Here is an 18,284-nt window from a genome sequence, read left to right as displayed (position 1 = left end):
GATATTTTATTCTTGCTCGGAAACAAGTAAGTCAATACTCGGTTTCATATTTGTATACTTCCTTTTAAGTTATACATAATATTATATAAACGCCGTAGCGATTTACCACATAAAGAGTCATTCAGTCATAGACATCGACCCGTGGTAGTGTTACGTTAATAGTATATATACTCGTCGTAGTCAGTATCCATCAGCGCTTACTCGAACTGCTTCAACTGACTACTCTTTCATACTAGTACAAGCCGGCGTAAAAAAGTATTATTGTCGCGAGCTGACTGCCTACCGCGTCAACTGCGGCAGATACTACGGTATCTCCCTGCATCTAAATTACATGTTGGTACTTGTATTATTGTTTTCAATATAATATTATTTATTTAATAAATTCTTTTTTTAAAAATGTTACTATAACAAGTGTATATTTGATTTATTGATAGCATTCCATACATACAATTTTATATATAAACTATCACAAAAACATCGTGTGGAAAATATTTAAACAAATAATATTATATTTATTTGCTATTCTGTAAACAAAAAAAAAATGATTAATTTAAATTATTAATCGTAAGGCTTAATCTTTTTCGATCATATACAAATTAATAATACATATAGTGTTAGCTTAGATAATATCCGGCAATAAAAATCTTTTTCATAATATTTATATAAATATTTATTTTTTAAATATATTTGTTTTAATTATTGTTTTAAAGAAAAGCGTAATAAAAATGAACGTTACACATATTTTAACAGCGTATTTAAAAATTATATATTTTACTATTTTTTTCCTATATCTAATTTCAGTTAACATGCTCCATGCATAAGAAAATCATGACTATCTTATTATTCATTCTCATATCATTGTAACAACATTTCGCTCAAGATATGTATATTTTTTAAGTGACAAGATACTTCAATTTATACTGTTACAAGTGACCAGATACTGTCAAATTATATTAACATATCATTATTTTATTAAAATTTTTTTTGGTTAAAAAAAAAATATATATATATATATATATATATATATATATATATATATATATATATATATATATCCAATCAGGAGAAAATGGTTCAATCTGATCATATGTACACGTAAGTTTAAGAATTCAAAAATAATTATACAAGTAAATATTAAAATTTCATATTATTTTCATTTTACATTCAGCAGTCGACTTTTTATGTAAAGTTTTTGTTATTCTGCTATGATATCAGCTACAACACACATTGGTTTCCAACGTTTTCGATATAAATATTTTATCTTCGAAATAAAAACTTTAACGATTCTTATTCATTTTACTTTTATATCTTATCAATCAATGAAAGTTGATGCTAAACTTTCAAATTTTAATTAAAATTAAATTAAGATAATTTATATTTGTTATTTTTTTATCCAGTCTCCATTAAATTTATTTCGAGTTATATTAACCAAATATCTTTTTTTCTACATATATTACTGATATTTAATTAACGTATAGCGGTATAAATTATATTATAATAAAAACATAAACATTGTAAAAAAATTAATTATGATATATATATAAAGTTATTCTATTTTCATTATTTATTAGGTTTTTCTTTATAACAAAATTCAACTTGAAAGTTCTCAAGACTAATGCATTTTTATAATTATTAAAAACATCATGTTGATATTATTTTTTCATAACTAATCATAGTAAATAGTCGCAGTTAAATTTAAATTATAAATTTACCTGCCACTTTTATTAATTATACATATTTATTTGAACTCTTATATTTTACGTTTTATTAATTAATTAATAATCAAATAAAAAATAAAACCTATTATTATTATGTTTACAAAACTCCAAATTGGCTTAGTATAAACTGCGGTAGAATTTGAGCTAGGCTTTAAGCGTAGTTACTTACGGCATGTGATTAGTCTCTAATAAACCGAACTGAAATAGATTGTACGCTATTATTAATTAACTAATAATCTTTATACCAAATAAAATATTTCAACTATAATCAATTTCTAACTATATTATGCACTACGTCTCTAAAAAATCTTTATTTAATTAAACTCTGTTACATTTCAATTTTTATGATTATTATTGAAATAAGTACCACTTTAACATTACTCTAATCTTTTTTTAATTTTCCGCTAAGAAAATTGTAAATTTTCAAAAATTCGGGAAGTTATTGCTTTCACTCCAATTTTCGAAGCGTGCGTGCATGATCCTTTTATAACTTGTGAACTAATTAACTGATTTAAATCGTTCTTGGGGCAATCGAAAGAGTTTGTTGGTCGTCAACTTTTCTGAAAATTTCAGATTATTTGATAGAGTAGACTTGAAGATATTTGAAATTACAAAAAAAAATTAGTTTTTTTTTTTTAATATCTCAGAAACGATCGACTTCAAATTTTAATCAGCTTTAGAACTTAATAAGACGCGTTGATTGCTACCTCGAACATCAAAATCGGCGTATTCGTTCGAGAGATCTCGACGGAAAAATAAATATTTAAAATCGCTTTTTTACGAATATCATTGAAACGAATAAATCAAACATTTCCAAAATTCAATCAGCTCTAGAACTCAATAAAACGCACTGATTGTTATCTCGAACATTAAAATCGGTTCATTAGTTCTGGATAAATTATAATATAATGTACTACAATATATTTAAAATCACACCAATTCTTCGTCTTCACGGTCTTTTCTGATTACCACATAACTTAATACTATTCGTTTTTTAGTTTAAATAGTGTACTATCAACAGAAAAATTGAAAAAACACCGTTTTTAACATTTTTCTCGGATATTTTAAATATTAACGCTATGATCTGAGTCAAAACTCATTCCAATTAATTACATTGTTTTCTATCTGAACACATTAATTTTATTGATCGTAACTGTGAACATAAATTTTAAGAAAACTTGTTTATTAATTATTTTCGATGTCTTGAATTTTCCCAGTTTAATATCGAACATTTCTGTTCTTAAGCTTAAAAAAACTAGTGTAAAGTATTGTCAAGTTAATTAAATTTAAACCCACCAATTTCCAGATTTTTTTTTTTAATTTTTTGGAAATTTCTCAAAAGCAACTTAATAAATCGATTCTAAAATCCAATGAGCTTTAGAATTTAATAAAACGCGTCGCATGTACTCTTTCCAATTGAGAACTTGAAATTTATATGAACCCAAGTTCTCACTGCAGCTCATTTGAATTCATCAACTCTGGTGGTGATAGGAATATCTGTAGATTATGGCTTCATTATTACCAAAAAGATTGCCTATATACTAGATTGTTTAAAATATAATAAGGTTAGAATGAAATTACCAGAAAATGGTGATAATTTTATGCGATTCAAAAATTATAAATTTAAAAATTCAGCACCCGTTGTTGTTTACTCTGATATCGAATGTACACTTGAATTTGAGTCTGATGAAGTTCAAAAGCACGTACCACAAAATGTAGCCTTTTGTAACCACTGTAGTTATGATAATTCATTGTCTAAATTTTAAATATATCGTTATGCTGATTGCATTAATTATGGTCAAAAAATTTCATAAAATTTATCAAAATCTATTAGAAACCATGAAATATTTTTCATTAAATTTTGTGTAAGGCCAAAACTTAAATTTTGTAAAATTTCATCCGAATATTTCCTTGGGGTCTTGATAATAATTTTGTCAAATTTTATGAATTTATAAAATTTCATTAAATTTTATGAAATGTCATGAAGAAATTTTTTCCCGGCAATTCCCATAAAAAATGGTATTTATTTGTATTCGATTATTTTTATTATTTATACTTAATTTAGTTATTGTAAAATATTTCAAATAAAAAAAATTACTCATTATTATTGATTTTTATCACCAACTTCATTCTTATTTATTATACATTCATTGATTTCTGAGATATTCAGTACATTAGAGTCTATAATATTAATTAATTTTGTTATACTCGATATTAACGGGGGGGGGGGGGGGGGGGTATGGGCTAAAAATCGAATTTTTTTTTCTTTCATTTTCTTATAGCTACACATTTTAAGAATATCGTCTCCAAATTTGAAGTCAATCAGAGCAAAACTTTCGAAGTTATTAACTAATTGGTCTTCGTAGAAATTAGAGGCTGAAGAAATCGAAGCTGCTGCAGGGACTCTACTTTATGGAGCTGGAATCGATGATTCAGTGGAAGTTAAAACAAAATTTTTTTTTTTTTTTTTTTTTTTTTTTTCATCTAAAACTTTAAACGCATTATTTTCGAAACTACTTTTTCAAAGTCCGTGACCACTGCTATTTTTAAACTACATTACCGATTCATTGCAAACTTGGTACACACTTTCTATGTATAAAAAACCTCCCCCCAACGTTGAGTTTTATAATTTTTTTTTACTTCAAGGGGGTTTCCCACCCCCAAAATGACGCAAATTTTCAGAAAAAAATGGTAGTTTTTATTTAAAATGATCACAAAAAATTGAAAAATGAGAAAAAAAATAATCAGGGAACGTTGGGGGGAGGTTTTAATAATACTTTGATTAAATTTCAATGGTTTTTTTTTTTTTTTTTTTTTTTTTTTTTTTTTTTTTTTTTTCAAATAATTTTCAGCTAAGATACACTGCTCACCGCAAATCATCTTTTTTTAAAGACGTTCTGGGAAAAGCTCCATCACCGGCTTGTTTGCGGATACTATTACCTAAAAAAATTACCTAATGTTGTTGAATATAAACTTAATAATGTTCAAAAGGTTTTAATAATATTGCTCAATCTATACGCCTAAAAAAAATTCATGAAAAAAGCGTTGTTTTTTACGATTTAGCCCATACCCCCCCCCCCCCTTAAATTATAAAAAGCTATGAAATGTACTTTCAATAGTTAAATTTTAATTATTTTATATTTTTTTATTAAAATTTTATATGCTAACAATTATAATAAACATTAAATTTAATTATAATTATTCAACAATTTTCTTATACTAATGCTTTATTGAGCTAGTCAACGGCAGAAGTAAGCTTACTGTACTCTATTGCTCATCGCTACTAACGCTGTGCATCGACCATCCAATAAACACTAACCAGCATAGTCTAACTTTTTTATAAATACTTTTTCCTTATTTTTATTACACACATTATTTTAAATCACATTCTATCTTTTCTTATTTTTTAAAATTATTTTTATTATCTACATTATGCAATTTTTTATTATTGATTAATCAAATTTTAATGTTTATATCTTTATTGCTTACAGTTTTGATTAAATTGTATTTAGTAAATAAATCATTAAATAGGAGAAACCAGGGTTAGTTGTCACAGTGATCATTTGTAGCGATCGGTTCATCAATCAGCGGCGAAGAATCGTGAAGGTATCACCTCCATTTCGATGCCGATACTTTGACGCCGATCAATGTTTGAATTTCGTTTGTTAAGTTGTCTATTATAATCTCTATGACAACCAACCCATGAGAAAACCAACCCCGATCTCCCCTATAAACGTTTGAAAATATTATCAGCAATAAGAAAAGCTTTTTAACATAATATTTTTATAATCCAATGAGTATTATTATTATGAAATTCTAAAGAAATAAACTTTTACTTATTCATAAATATACGAATAGTTCATGCATTTTATTGGGTATGCTTACGAGAAAAAATTCTTATCAATTTTAGTACAGACAGTTAGCAGCAAAATGTTTAAAATTTATTATAACTGGCTGATGTTAATTTTTTTTATAACTTTAAACAGAATTATTTACTTTGTTGTTCATTCACTTTTTCATCATTCACAATTCTTAAAATAATGTTCACGAAGATTTGTATATTCATTATTTATTTAATCAATATCATGCATCAATAAATAACACTATCAAAAAAATCCATACGGGAATCCAGCCTAGAGTCCTATATGGTTTACCAAATAACGTTTTCGGATGGATTCCCCCATATGCTTCCCTATATGAATCCAGCATATAGTACAGACAGTTAGATCCCGATATAGATTGTTACATGGGTTTCTATGGCAATCCACAGCATGTCAAATCCATATAAAAATCTGGTATGGATTCCCGTGTGGATTTTTACAAAGATTTAAACATCTCGATTGTCTACTAAAAAACTGTAAACTTTATTAATTTTAGTCATATTTATGAGAGTGGCCCAAAAAAAACCGACTGTTTTTTTTTTTTTTTTTTTTGAGTCTCTTATAAAAATTTGTTGGTTTATGATGTTTTAAAAAGTATCTTTAAAAATCATTTCGATCAAAAATTTTCAAGAGTTCGCTCTCGAATTTTGAATATTTCCGAGTGCTGTCTTTTGAAGGTTTTCAAGCGATCTTTAAATATTAATAATAAAGCTTTTCGATTTTTTCTCCATCAATTGACATCACAATGAATGAAAATATAACCCGAGAAATAGAATTCATAAGTTATTTACATATTTTTTAATTTTTTAATTCAATTTTTAGGTTTTTTCGCTTATGCAAAAGTTATATTTTAGTGAAATGACAATAATTGGATTATAAAGAAATACAAAAACTAATTCAAACTATTAATTACATATTATCAGTTAATATTTAAAATTCTTGAGCGCCGTTTAAATATTTGAATTTTAGGCTGAAAATTTCAGCATGGACATGATTTTATAAGTATAAACTATTGCTGCGCCGATAAAGAAAAAATTTGGAAGTAAAAAATCCAAATTTCAATCATTTTTGATATTTTCAAAATTCATGAGTGACCTCTTGAAAATTTTTTATCGAGCTGATTTTTGGAGAGGCTTCTTAAAACATCGTAAGCCAAGAAATTTTTATAAGAGACTCGAAAAAAAAAAAAAAATGTCCGTTTTTTTTGGGCCACCCTAATGTTTATGGGGCATTCCACGCCAAATCGGACGGTTTGAAAAGTTGTAATTTTAGATTTCCTCAATTTTTTAAATATTTTTTTGTATCCATCAAAAAACTCTTTTCCCGAAATGTTGAAATTTTTTTGATCACCGGTTCAAAAGATATCGAATTTTAAAGAAAACCGCTCTTTTTATGGTTTTTTACTGATAACTTTTTAGGGAATGGTTTAAATCAAAATACTTACTGAATAAAAAACTATCATTTTCCCTTGTACATTTGAAAAAATAAAAACAAAAAAATTATTTTGAGTGTTTTGATATGTGTTTTTTTATTTTTAAAATTTAAATTGCATTTTTTAAAGTGAGTGCATATTTTGATTTTCTTTAAAATTTTTTACAGTAAACTACTACTCAAACCACAACTTTTTAAGCCAGTCTGGTCGTGGGTTTTCAATAGCTACAATTTTTTTTCTCTATTTTATCAAATTTTATCCCTGGTTTCTCTCTTTCAATGTATTTTAAAAAACTTAATGTATATTTTTTATCATAACAAGCATAGGAAATTGTTAATAATTAAAAAAGAATACGCGAGAGATTTATGAAAATATTTTTAAATTTAAAATGAATGTTTTTTTTGTATACTGTTATTTATCCAAATAAAGAAAATATTTATCGTATGCGATTTTAATCCTAAATAATCAATCTACCGACAAAACTTACCAAAAAAATATTTAGTACCGATTACCAAATATTTTTTTGGTGGAAACAAATATTTATTTTACCATACTGAGATTTAATTGAGATAAAAAAATGATTTATTAAATTATAATAGATTATGTGAATGGGCACAAAATATTTTTTTCTCTCAAATAAGTGACTAAAAATTTTGTTACTAAATCCATTTCGTACTCAGTAATAAATCCTTCTATATGTGCAGGTAGTTGCATTGAAAATAATCATTAATCTTTTTTAATTATTAACAATTTTCTATGTTTGTTATAATAAAAAATATACATGAAGTTTTTCAAAATACGTTGAAAGAGAGAAACTAGTGATAAAATAGAGAAAAAAAATTTTTTTTTTAATTTTTAAAAATCGAAAAAAAAAATAGTAGCTATTGAAAACCCACGACTAGACTGGCTTTAAAAGTTGTGGTTTGAGTAGTAGTTTACTGTAAAAAATTTTAAAGAAAATCAAAATATGCACTCACTTTAAAAAATGCAATTTAAATTTTAAAAATAAAAAAACACGTATCAGAACACTTAAAATAATTTTTTTGTATTTTTTTTCCAAATATTCAAGGGAAAATGATAGTTTTTTATTCAGTGAGTGTTTTGATTTAAACCATTCCCTAAAAAGTTATCAATAAAAAACCATAAAAAGAGCGGTTTTCTTTAAAATTCGATATCTTTTGAACCGGTGATCAAAAAAATTTCAACATTTCGGAAAAAGAGTTTTTTGATGGGTACAAAAAAATTGAGGAAATCTAAAATTAAAATTTTTTAAACCGTCCGTTTTGGCGTGGAATGCCCCTTATATATAACTTTTGTTAACATCTTTATCAATACTAGAGAGAAAAAAGTTTAGATCTGCATTTTGTCTATATCTGCCCAGATCAAATTAGATCTGTTCAGATCTAGACAGGCTGATTTTTAAGCAGTAAGTTATATCAGCCTAGATTTACTTTGATCTGAACAGACCAGATCAGATCTGTTCATTCTTAGTCATACATAATATTTGATCTAACTTGATCTAGGCAAATCTAAACTTTTTTTTTCGGGATCTAATTTGTTATACAAAAAAAAAAAAAAAAAAAAAAAAAAAAACAAAAGAGCGGCCACCGAATTTTGGTTGACTTATTGTTCTTGTATTTTTTTTGAGAATTTTAAACAAAAAATTTTCAAAATTGGTTTATACCCAGCGAAATAATGATCGTGTCACCATTTTTTCGTGCGTGTCGACTAGACTAATATTGTATATATATTTTAGCCACGAGAGAGGGCAATCAAACACTTTTCCTTTGACAATCTATTTAATTTAAATAAAAGTCACTGTTCAACTGTTGAAAAAAAAAAGAATTAATTCAAAAATAAATTGTAGTATAATAAAAAAAAATACTTGTTCAACTAAATTATTAAAAAAAAAAAAAAAAAAAACAACAACATAAATAAGTAAATAACACTTTTACTACTTATTAGTTGTTTATATTTATTACATCTTATTTAATAATGCAACAAAAAAATATGTTTAGAAAAACTACAATTTCACACCTTTAAATTTACATTATATTTTTAATTAATTCACTCATTTTATTAATTATTAGAGCACGTATTCTCTTCAAAGGAACTAACAAGTAAAATTTCATCTTCTCAATCAACATAGAATATCTTTTGACGGTACAATATCTATCATTTTTCTTTAATTATCCGAAAAAATAATTTAATACTGTAAATAAAATAAGAACAAAAATTAATCAAAACCAATCACAACTGCGAAAAAAATTACAAAATTTAATCAGCCGCGCTTTTTTCATATCAATTGCTGTATCAGTGCTGCAACTCAGTAGTAGAATAGAAAACAACATTAGTAGCAATATCGACTGTCGTTAAGGGCATTCTCAGACAGTGCCCAACTGGTTTTTAAAAATTTTTCATGATTTTAAATAAAAACTACTTACAGTTGAGATCAATTATGTTAAATAAATTTTAGCCTAAAAAATTTTTAAATTCGAATTAAAAAATTAACATGAAGATTTTACTTAAATTTATTTGACAAATTTTTTTTAACTCGCAACTGATGTCAACTGTACGTAATTTTTTCAAATTTTATATTTCGGCGAAATTACTTCTACGTTGTCCTTTTTTCAATTAAAGTTTCAATTTTTTTCGAATTAATTAATTAAATTTTGATACGCTTATGACAATTGAAAGTCATTAAAAATTTTTAAAAAGTGGGGGGCACTGTCTGAAAATGCTCTTAAGTATTCTAGGTTATTAGAAATTCAGACAATCAGAACTCTTGTTGATAGAAATTCTAATTATTTGAGATTCTAGGTAATAGGGATTCTGAATATTTGGGATCCCTGGCGAGTGGAATTTTGAGTGATCAGAAGTCTGGGTGATTGAGATTCTGATCTCTTGGGATCTGAGTAATTGGGATATGTCTAATCGGTAGCCATTTCAATATGGATCTAGCTAATGACGTCTTCCCCAATTTTCGCGTTGAACTTGACGACAAGTTGCAGCAGTAGGTTGTCATTTGCTTGCCATGAGCTTGGCTATCAGGGTCTATGACAGAGATCCTGACGAGTCAAATGTCCATTACAAAGATTCCCGATTAGATAATACAGATAATCAATCACTATCAGATCCCGGGGCAATAGCTGATATTTTCAATTTATGTTATTTGACCGTCACAAATACTGTCTTGTGATAGTCATTGTCGTCACAAATTTTATGATAAGTCTGTTCCCTAATACCACTTTAGTTTGAAATTGACGGTATTTTGATGTTAAAATTACTTGACCGTTGCTGCCTGAATTTACACACGATTTCACAGCAAAAGTTGAAATTAAAAATTGGCAGTTAATTTTTCTTTAATTTAAAGATAAACTTTTACGAAAAAAAAAACAGTCAGTGATGTTCATTCTTACCATTTCAGAAGGTTAGCAAACTTACACATAAAATTGTCTACAATTTGAGGGTAAAAGTATAATCCTACCAAAAACATCGATTCTCTGTATAAAGTCGCGCCAAGTACACGTTTAAAATTTTTTAAAAGTAAAAAAAAAATTATTTTTTACAAAAAAAATAAGTCAAATCGAAAAAATACCAAGTACCTAGTATGATGCAAAATCATAACAAACAGTTTCATAAAATTAAAAAAAAAAATTGTACATCAAAATTTCAATGTACTTAGTGTGCTTACAAAAGAGTAAAAAAAAAAACATATTTGATTTTATTAGAAATTAATTTTACTTGAGTCCACGTAGTAACGCACACCAAGTACCTTGAAATTTTGATAAGCAATTTTTTTTTTTAATTTTATGAAAATGTTTGTTATGATTTCGCATCATACTAGGTACTTGGTATTTTTTCGATTTGACTTTTTTTTTTGTAAAAAATAATTTTTTTTTTACTTTTAAAAAATTTTAAACGTGTACTTGGCGCGACTTAATACAGAGAATCTGTTTTTGGTAGGATTTTTTTTTTTTTTGTAGTGTTATTATATTTTTCAATTTTTAGTATTATTTGACGCATAATTTATTGTTTGTCAATAGTAAAGTATTAATTAGAGATCTATACATATTTTCAACGCAATTACTAAATAAAAATGATAATTTAATTGATCTGTAGATAGCACTAAATTATATATATATATATATATATATATATATATATATATATATACACTGTAGATCCCTTATTAGAGAGGTAATTTTTAAATATAGACATTGCGGGTAGCTAGATAGAACATAAGAAAGTTAATCACGGATTATATTTTGAAAATTTTTAAAATTATCTGATACATCATTAATTGTTAGTCAATAATAATTACTTAATTAGAGATAATTATACGTATTTTTGACGCAATTACTACGTAAACATACTCCAACTGATCTACATTTATATCTGTATATACATATATATTTATATATATATATATATATATATATATATATATATATATATATATATATATATATATATAGCACTAAATTGCCCGATTTTGGTACTGTTAAGCGGATATAACTTTATACACAACAGAACGAAATTCAAAATTTTGACGTTATTATTGACTACAAGTTGTTACCAACATTCCTAGAAAGTTGACGATAATCGACTGCCGCAACCTGACGCCAACTTTCTGAGAAAATTGAAGTGAACTTTCTGTCAACCCTGTCAACTAAGGGAATGCCAGCTGTTGGCACACATTTTCTCAGAGAATAGGCGACTAATTGCCGTCAACCTCTGGAAATGCCAACAATCTTTGCGGCCAACTTGATAACAAGTTGCTGCAGTTGGTTGCCACTAGCTCGCTTCCAACTTGATTATCAGAAATCACTTATGACTGAAGTTGTATATCTCTCAGCTCCACTTACTTAACTCCTCATTATAAACCAACTCAGTGTAAACCGATCTGATTTATTCTGATTGCAATCGTTTTTTAGTCGTTTGTCGATCAATGTCGGTCTATTAAAGCTGTTTGTGAGTTAATCGCTTAATTATGAAAAAGTAAATAAAAATGAGACTTTAATTTTTTCCATTTGACCCCTCTACTTCGATATTTTATTAATTTTTCCATTTAAATCACTAGGAAATCGTTTGTCGATGATTTCCGGTTAGAACAAAGAAAACAGTAATTTATTTATAATAAAAATGTAATTAAAAAACTAGATTTGCCATTAGTAGTCTTCAATAAAAATAATTTTTTTTTTGTATAACGATAATAAATCTTCCGATTAAAAATAATTATATGTTTCCATTCGTTAAAAACCCGATTTTCAAATTTTGCTAATAAGGTATTGACAGATAGCGCCACAATGTTAGATGTACGAAATAACCCTAAAAGCCACCTTGTTATGTCCTGGGAGGTTACTAGGATCGGAGCTGACGCCACCTCCTGGACAGTGGGCAGTTCGTTGTCACGCGGGACCAAATTTTGAATTTGAAAACAGTGGATAAATTTATTGTTTACTACGATGATGATGATTATGATTGTTATTTAATGAAATAATTAAACTATGATTAAGGATAGATGTAATTGATAAAATAACTTTTATCTGAAGACTGAATTTTATTATAAAGTATGGATAAAACTTGATCAGTAATAACAGTTGTATTCGTAAAGAGTTCTCGGAGAGAAGTGAAGTTACATCAGACGGCAGAGAGATCTCGGACCTTCACTCTCCAACTTCTCCCCACTACTCTCATGTTCACACTCATGCTTATATGTATATATTCTTATATATCTATGTTCTTTACTAAATATTATACTTATACATTTATACTTTCTACTAATTCAAATTTGGGATATAAGCTTACACATATACGTTCTTCACTTTATCCATTCTACAACTTCTTATTACTTATTCTATTTATATGTACTTAGATACAATCTTCCAGTTAAATATTCTAGGCTATCAGAGGTGTATTCCTCCATAATTATTCTATATTTAATTATTTAGTACGATTGACATTACTATTTACTGTGAAACATTATTATAATTAATATAATGCTATATTTCTATATTTTCTTTAATTTATTTATTATACGCGTCACTCTTTATTTAATATTAACAGTAATAGTTAAATTCTGGTGAGACATGGTTTTCATTAGTAAGTAACATTTATTAATTATATATTTTCTTTTCTTACTTGTTGATAGAATATGTATTTGTTTATACCCATATTGACGGTTAACTTTAGAACAAGGACCTATTCATGATTTTTATGCGTATGTTTTGTTTAGGTTTTAAGTATCGGATGACAGGAAACGTTCCAAGACCACTCAACCTGTATTTATATTTCTCTGAATACAAAATAAAGGTTTATCTATCTATTTATTTAAACTTTCTTATAATAAAAATATATAATTTAATGAGTATGTGCCACGACGATTTATCATTTAAATTATTGACTCAATATTGTTAAGACGCAATAAGTGTTGTAAGAAATTAATATATAATTTCAAATGGAATTCAAATGCGCGCTTCTTATATATCTCAAGTTTACTAATTAATTAACAGGTGGAGGCACCTGAGGCTGTTGAGGACATAACAACCTTAGCTTGAAATTGATAGTAATTTGATAATTAAAATTATCGAAGTTTGCTGTCCGAATTGCCCGACAATTTGATATCAAAACTTGGAAAAAAAATTAGCGGTTGATTTTTCCTTAGTTTAGAGGTCACTTTTTGATTACTAGAAAAAAACACTAATAAAAGTTCCCATGAAATTTTCGTCAAATGTCTGATAACTTCGGGCTTTTGAGTTTTTGACGGTATTTTGTATACGACTTTTAAAATAAATTTGGATTCGAATTCGGGTAGTAAGTTTACGTCAAATTGTATCGCAAGTTTTATGCAAATTCTCGTCAATAACGAAAGAGCACGAAGTTAACGGACATTTGACGAAAATTTCGAGGAAACTTTCGCAACTTAAATTTTGCTAACTAAACTGTACAATTAGGGAATATCTTTGCAATTAGCATTGATTTTTTATAATATTACTCGATTAATATTATTGTACGAATAATTATTATTGTACGGCTAAGTAAGTAGAGCTGATTTTGGTACGTCCTAGCGAATATAACTGCAATATCAAGAAGTTTAAATATTTTAAATAGACACCTTAATACTACAATTTGTTTAGCAACAGTTTCCTGGGAAATTTCATCAAATATTCGTCAAGTTCTGACAATTCTGTTTTCGAGGACAATTTATATACAACTTGCTAAACAATTTGACGTAAATTTACTACCCGAACTAAAATGCAAATTCATTTCGAAAGCTTACTAGAAAAATTTTTCGTTAATTTCCAGGTAAATTTTTACTCCAATTTATTGTTAACTTCACTGTCAAAATTGTAAACTATTTTTTTATATTCAAGTTGTAGACATTTTTAAGTATAAATTTGATTACCTTCTTAAATGGTAAGAATGAACATTACCGACTTTTATATGTAGCAAAAAGTGTTACCTCGAAATTGAGCAAAAATTAACCGTAAATTTTTCTTTTTAACTTTTGCTGTTAAATTGGCGGCAATTCGTGCAGCAAATTTTCAGTAATTTCAATATCAAATTACTGTCAATTTCGGGACCGATACAACACCATTCTAAACATCTCTACTCAAATGGTACGCAACATCTTTATTCGTCGGCATGTAAATTCAACACAACTTTCTTTATTCATCAGTATGTACCTGTGCATTTTCCTCTAAAACATATTATTAGTCTTATGTCAAATGTATTCTGCTAGATGGCAGTGGTTTGTGACGGTCGCGTCACAACTACAATTGTCATAAAACCGTTTTTGTGACGGTTAAAAGTGGGTAAAATTACTCGTCACGAGACCAGTGCCCATTTGTACCCGCTTATGATTGAGTAATTGAGTTGTGTACCTACCTTTAGCTTTCTTCCAACACGTGAGTGATAAATAAAGAAAAGTTTGGTTATATTATTAATAATATTTTCAACAATTCAAATAAATAAGTCGAAAATGTCTGAAATAAATAGCACAAATAATACTGACTCGGATAAACAAGGATTTAAACGTAAAAAAAAACGCTCAGCAAATCAAATGGCTAAAAAATTAATACGAAGAAGTACAAGAGATTCAATTATCAACAACGAACTTGATTATGATACTTATCAGTATTTAATTAGAATATTAGAAGTTTTACGAACAGATTTTCCAACAATGGATGATAAATTAACATTTGTTAGTAATGTTTACGATCAAATAGTTGATCATGAAATAGAATACTCAAAAAATCAAGTTGGTTCAAGAGTCATAGATTCTTTAATGGATTATGCTAGTCTTCAAGTTATCCAACGATTTGCAAATGCCTTCAGTCCATCATTACGTTTAATTTGTTGTGATAGATTCGGTAGTCATGTTTTGGAAAAAATAATTCACGTATGTGCTGATCGTGGTAATAGAAATGATAGTAATCACATGGACCTGAAAATTAAAAAAGAAAACATTGTTATTACTACTGAAGATCAAGCAGATGAGTATAATAAAATAGCACTAAAATTATGTAAATTTACAATTAATAATTTTGAAGAATTTACCCATGATCATTATGCTAATCATGTTTTAAGAACTGCCATTGAATGTCTTGGGGGTTTATTTTATAAAATTGATGACAAAAATAATAATAATAATAAAACTATTATTAATAATAATAGTAATGCTATTTATCAACCACGAAGAAAAGTTCATGAAGATTATATAGAATTATTAAAAATATCCGGAAACCGAATAATAAATTGGCCGCAATTCCGTGAATTTGGTAAAGATAAATTAACATCTGGTCTTTTACAAACATTATTATACAGCATACAAGACATTGATCCTAAATTAAATTCAAAAATTATTAAAAAAATAATGAATGATTGTTTTACCAACAACACTGATGATTCATTATCAAATATATTTGATAATGAAGATTCATTACGTTTATTAGAAACGTGTTTGATGGTTGCGCAACCAAAAAAATTTAAAAAAATATATGCAATATATTTTGAAGGTAATTTAAAAAAATTAACATTAGTAAAAGATACAAATTATTGTGTGCAAAAATTATTAAATTTTTGTGTAACAAAAGAAGAGTTTGAAAAAATATTTGATGAAATATCAGAATATGTTTTAGAAATAATTAATAAACAATTTATGGGCGTGTTATCAAGTTTAGCTAATGCATGTTTACGATTACAAAGTAAACAAGGACCTTTTGTTAATGTTATTATTAAGTCATTGGGGTGTGAGGAATCAACAGAACGACAATTACAACTTGTACCACTGGTTTGTCGACTTATTACTTATGATCAATGGGCTGCTGCTAAAAAAGACGAAAGATACAAAAATATTGCTATCAACCTTCACGGCAGTTTAATTATCCAAGCTATCTTACAGTTTAATAAACCGATTAAAGTAGTTAATTCAATTCTGGCGATGAGCGGAGATGAACTTGTTGATCTGTTTGGTGATCCTAAGGGGAGTCGTATTCTTGATGTTTTTATGGATAGTAAATTTGTTGGAGAAAAAAGTAGAGAAAAATTGACAAAATTAATTAAAGGACATTGGGAACAACTGGCATTAAGTGTTCATGGTTCACGCTGTCTTGATAAATTTTGGGAGTATTCAAAACAGACTCAAAGATTTTTTATTATGGATGAACTCAGCAGCGCAGGACAAGGACTCAAGGCATCAAAAACTGGACGTCTTATTTATAAAAAACTTAATGTCCCATTATATTCACGTGACAAAAAACAATGGATTGAATCGCAAGGAAAAGATGATAAAACTAAAGCATTATTTGCTGATATTATATCAACCAATAATAACAATAAATAATAATTATTCAATATTTTTTATGTTCATTAATATAAATATTTTTTAAAATAAAACTTAATAAATTGTATTAATTATTTTCATAAAAAATTTTTTTTTTATTGTTGAAATAGAATTATCCAATATTTTTTAATTTAATGGCTATTTTTGTAAAGTAATCATTTTAATTATTTATTTATAAATCTTTTAACGCCGTCATAGCATTTCATTAAGGGACATAGCAACTGTAACAGCGGAACAGGTAAGTGATTTTCTGGAATTTTTTTACCGAGATATTTAAGAAATATGGGGATCACGGTTTTTTTATTTTATTAAGTGTATATGTAATATAGATTTTATAAATTTTTATTGGAAAACATTAAATAGTAACAGTTTTCAGCGTTGCTATAAAGTCTCAAAAAAAATTATCGCTCTACGATCGCGTTGATTTGTCGAAAACGAGCGATTTGAAAAAACAAATTATTCAATACAATCTACATGAATGTAGTTATCGTTGTTCGTAATTGATTTTTAAAATTTTCATTTTTCGCAAACTGGCGACCTATTGAATATTTTCTCATTTTTTTTTTTGTATTCAATCAGTCGAAAAATAATAAAAATCAAGATTTTTAAAATCGGGTACTTTTAACTATTGCCATTCTAAAGACAAATAAAACAATAAAAAAAAGTTAAAAATCGGTTGATAAATGCTCGAGTTATCGATGCAACGAGTTTGAAAAAAGTCGTTTTGAGAAAAACACGTTTGAAATTTTTAGCCCATTTGTTTTTTTTTATTATAAAATCATGTGTTTTGACTTTTAATTTTTTTTGTTTTTTTACAAAACACAAGATATTTTTACATATAAATAAACAACGTGCCTTCTCTCTCACTGAAAAGTCTGTAACTCAGTAAATTTTCGGAATTTTGACCTAAAATTTTACACATTTTTTCGGGGGTATACACTCTAAATTGAAACAAAAAAATTTTTTTTTTAGTCATCACAGTGGTTGTCCTCCTTAAATATGATTTAAGGCTGGGCCATACTAAACGAATTTTTGAATTTTACTTTTCTTTTAATTTATTAATCAATTGTTATTACAGAAATTTTTGTAGCTTCCGAAAAAATGTACAAGACAAACTTTTTCGGAAAGTTTTTATCATGCGAATGACGTAATTATTCAAAATGTAATGAGAAAAGTAAAATCCGAAAATTCGGTTAGTACTGCCTACCCTTAATATAAATTCAATGATGAAATTATAAATCGAAAATTTCGGTCGTAAAGCACACTCTGATGCTTCGCATCATGAGTCGTGCAAAATTATTCCATTGCATTTAAATTATTAAATTTAAATTCGAATTATTGAATTTTAATTTAAATTATTAAATTTAAATTCGAATTATTGAATTTTAATTTAAATTATTAAATTT

General features: G+C 26.8%; 1 protein-coding gene across 1 annotated transcript; it reads left to right on the top strand.

Annotated features, from left to right (window-relative positions):
- Positions 1–14,855: 14,855 nt before the first annotated feature.
- Positions 14,856–16,940, top strand: LOC103575795 (nucleolar protein 9). Its single transcript, XM_008555729.3, has one exon. It carries the CDS (start codon positions 15,016–15,018, stop codon positions 16,876–16,878), a length of 1,863 nt encoding a protein of 620 aa, XP_008553951.1. The 5' UTR covers positions 14,856–15,015; the 3' UTR covers positions 16,879–16,940.
- The last annotated feature ends 1,344 nt before the right edge of the window (positions 16,941–18,284 follow it).

Source organism: Microplitis demolitor, chromosome 7 (genome assembly GCF_026212275.2).
Source record: "Microplitis demolitor isolate Queensland-Clemson2020A chromosome 7, iyMicDemo2.1a, whole genome shotgun sequence".
Lineage (NCBI taxonomy): Eukaryota > Metazoa > Arthropoda > Insecta > Hymenoptera > Braconidae > Microplitis > Microplitis demolitor.
The sequence above is the reverse complement of the archived record's forward strand: the minus strand, read 5'-3'. Positions and strand labels throughout refer to the sequence as shown.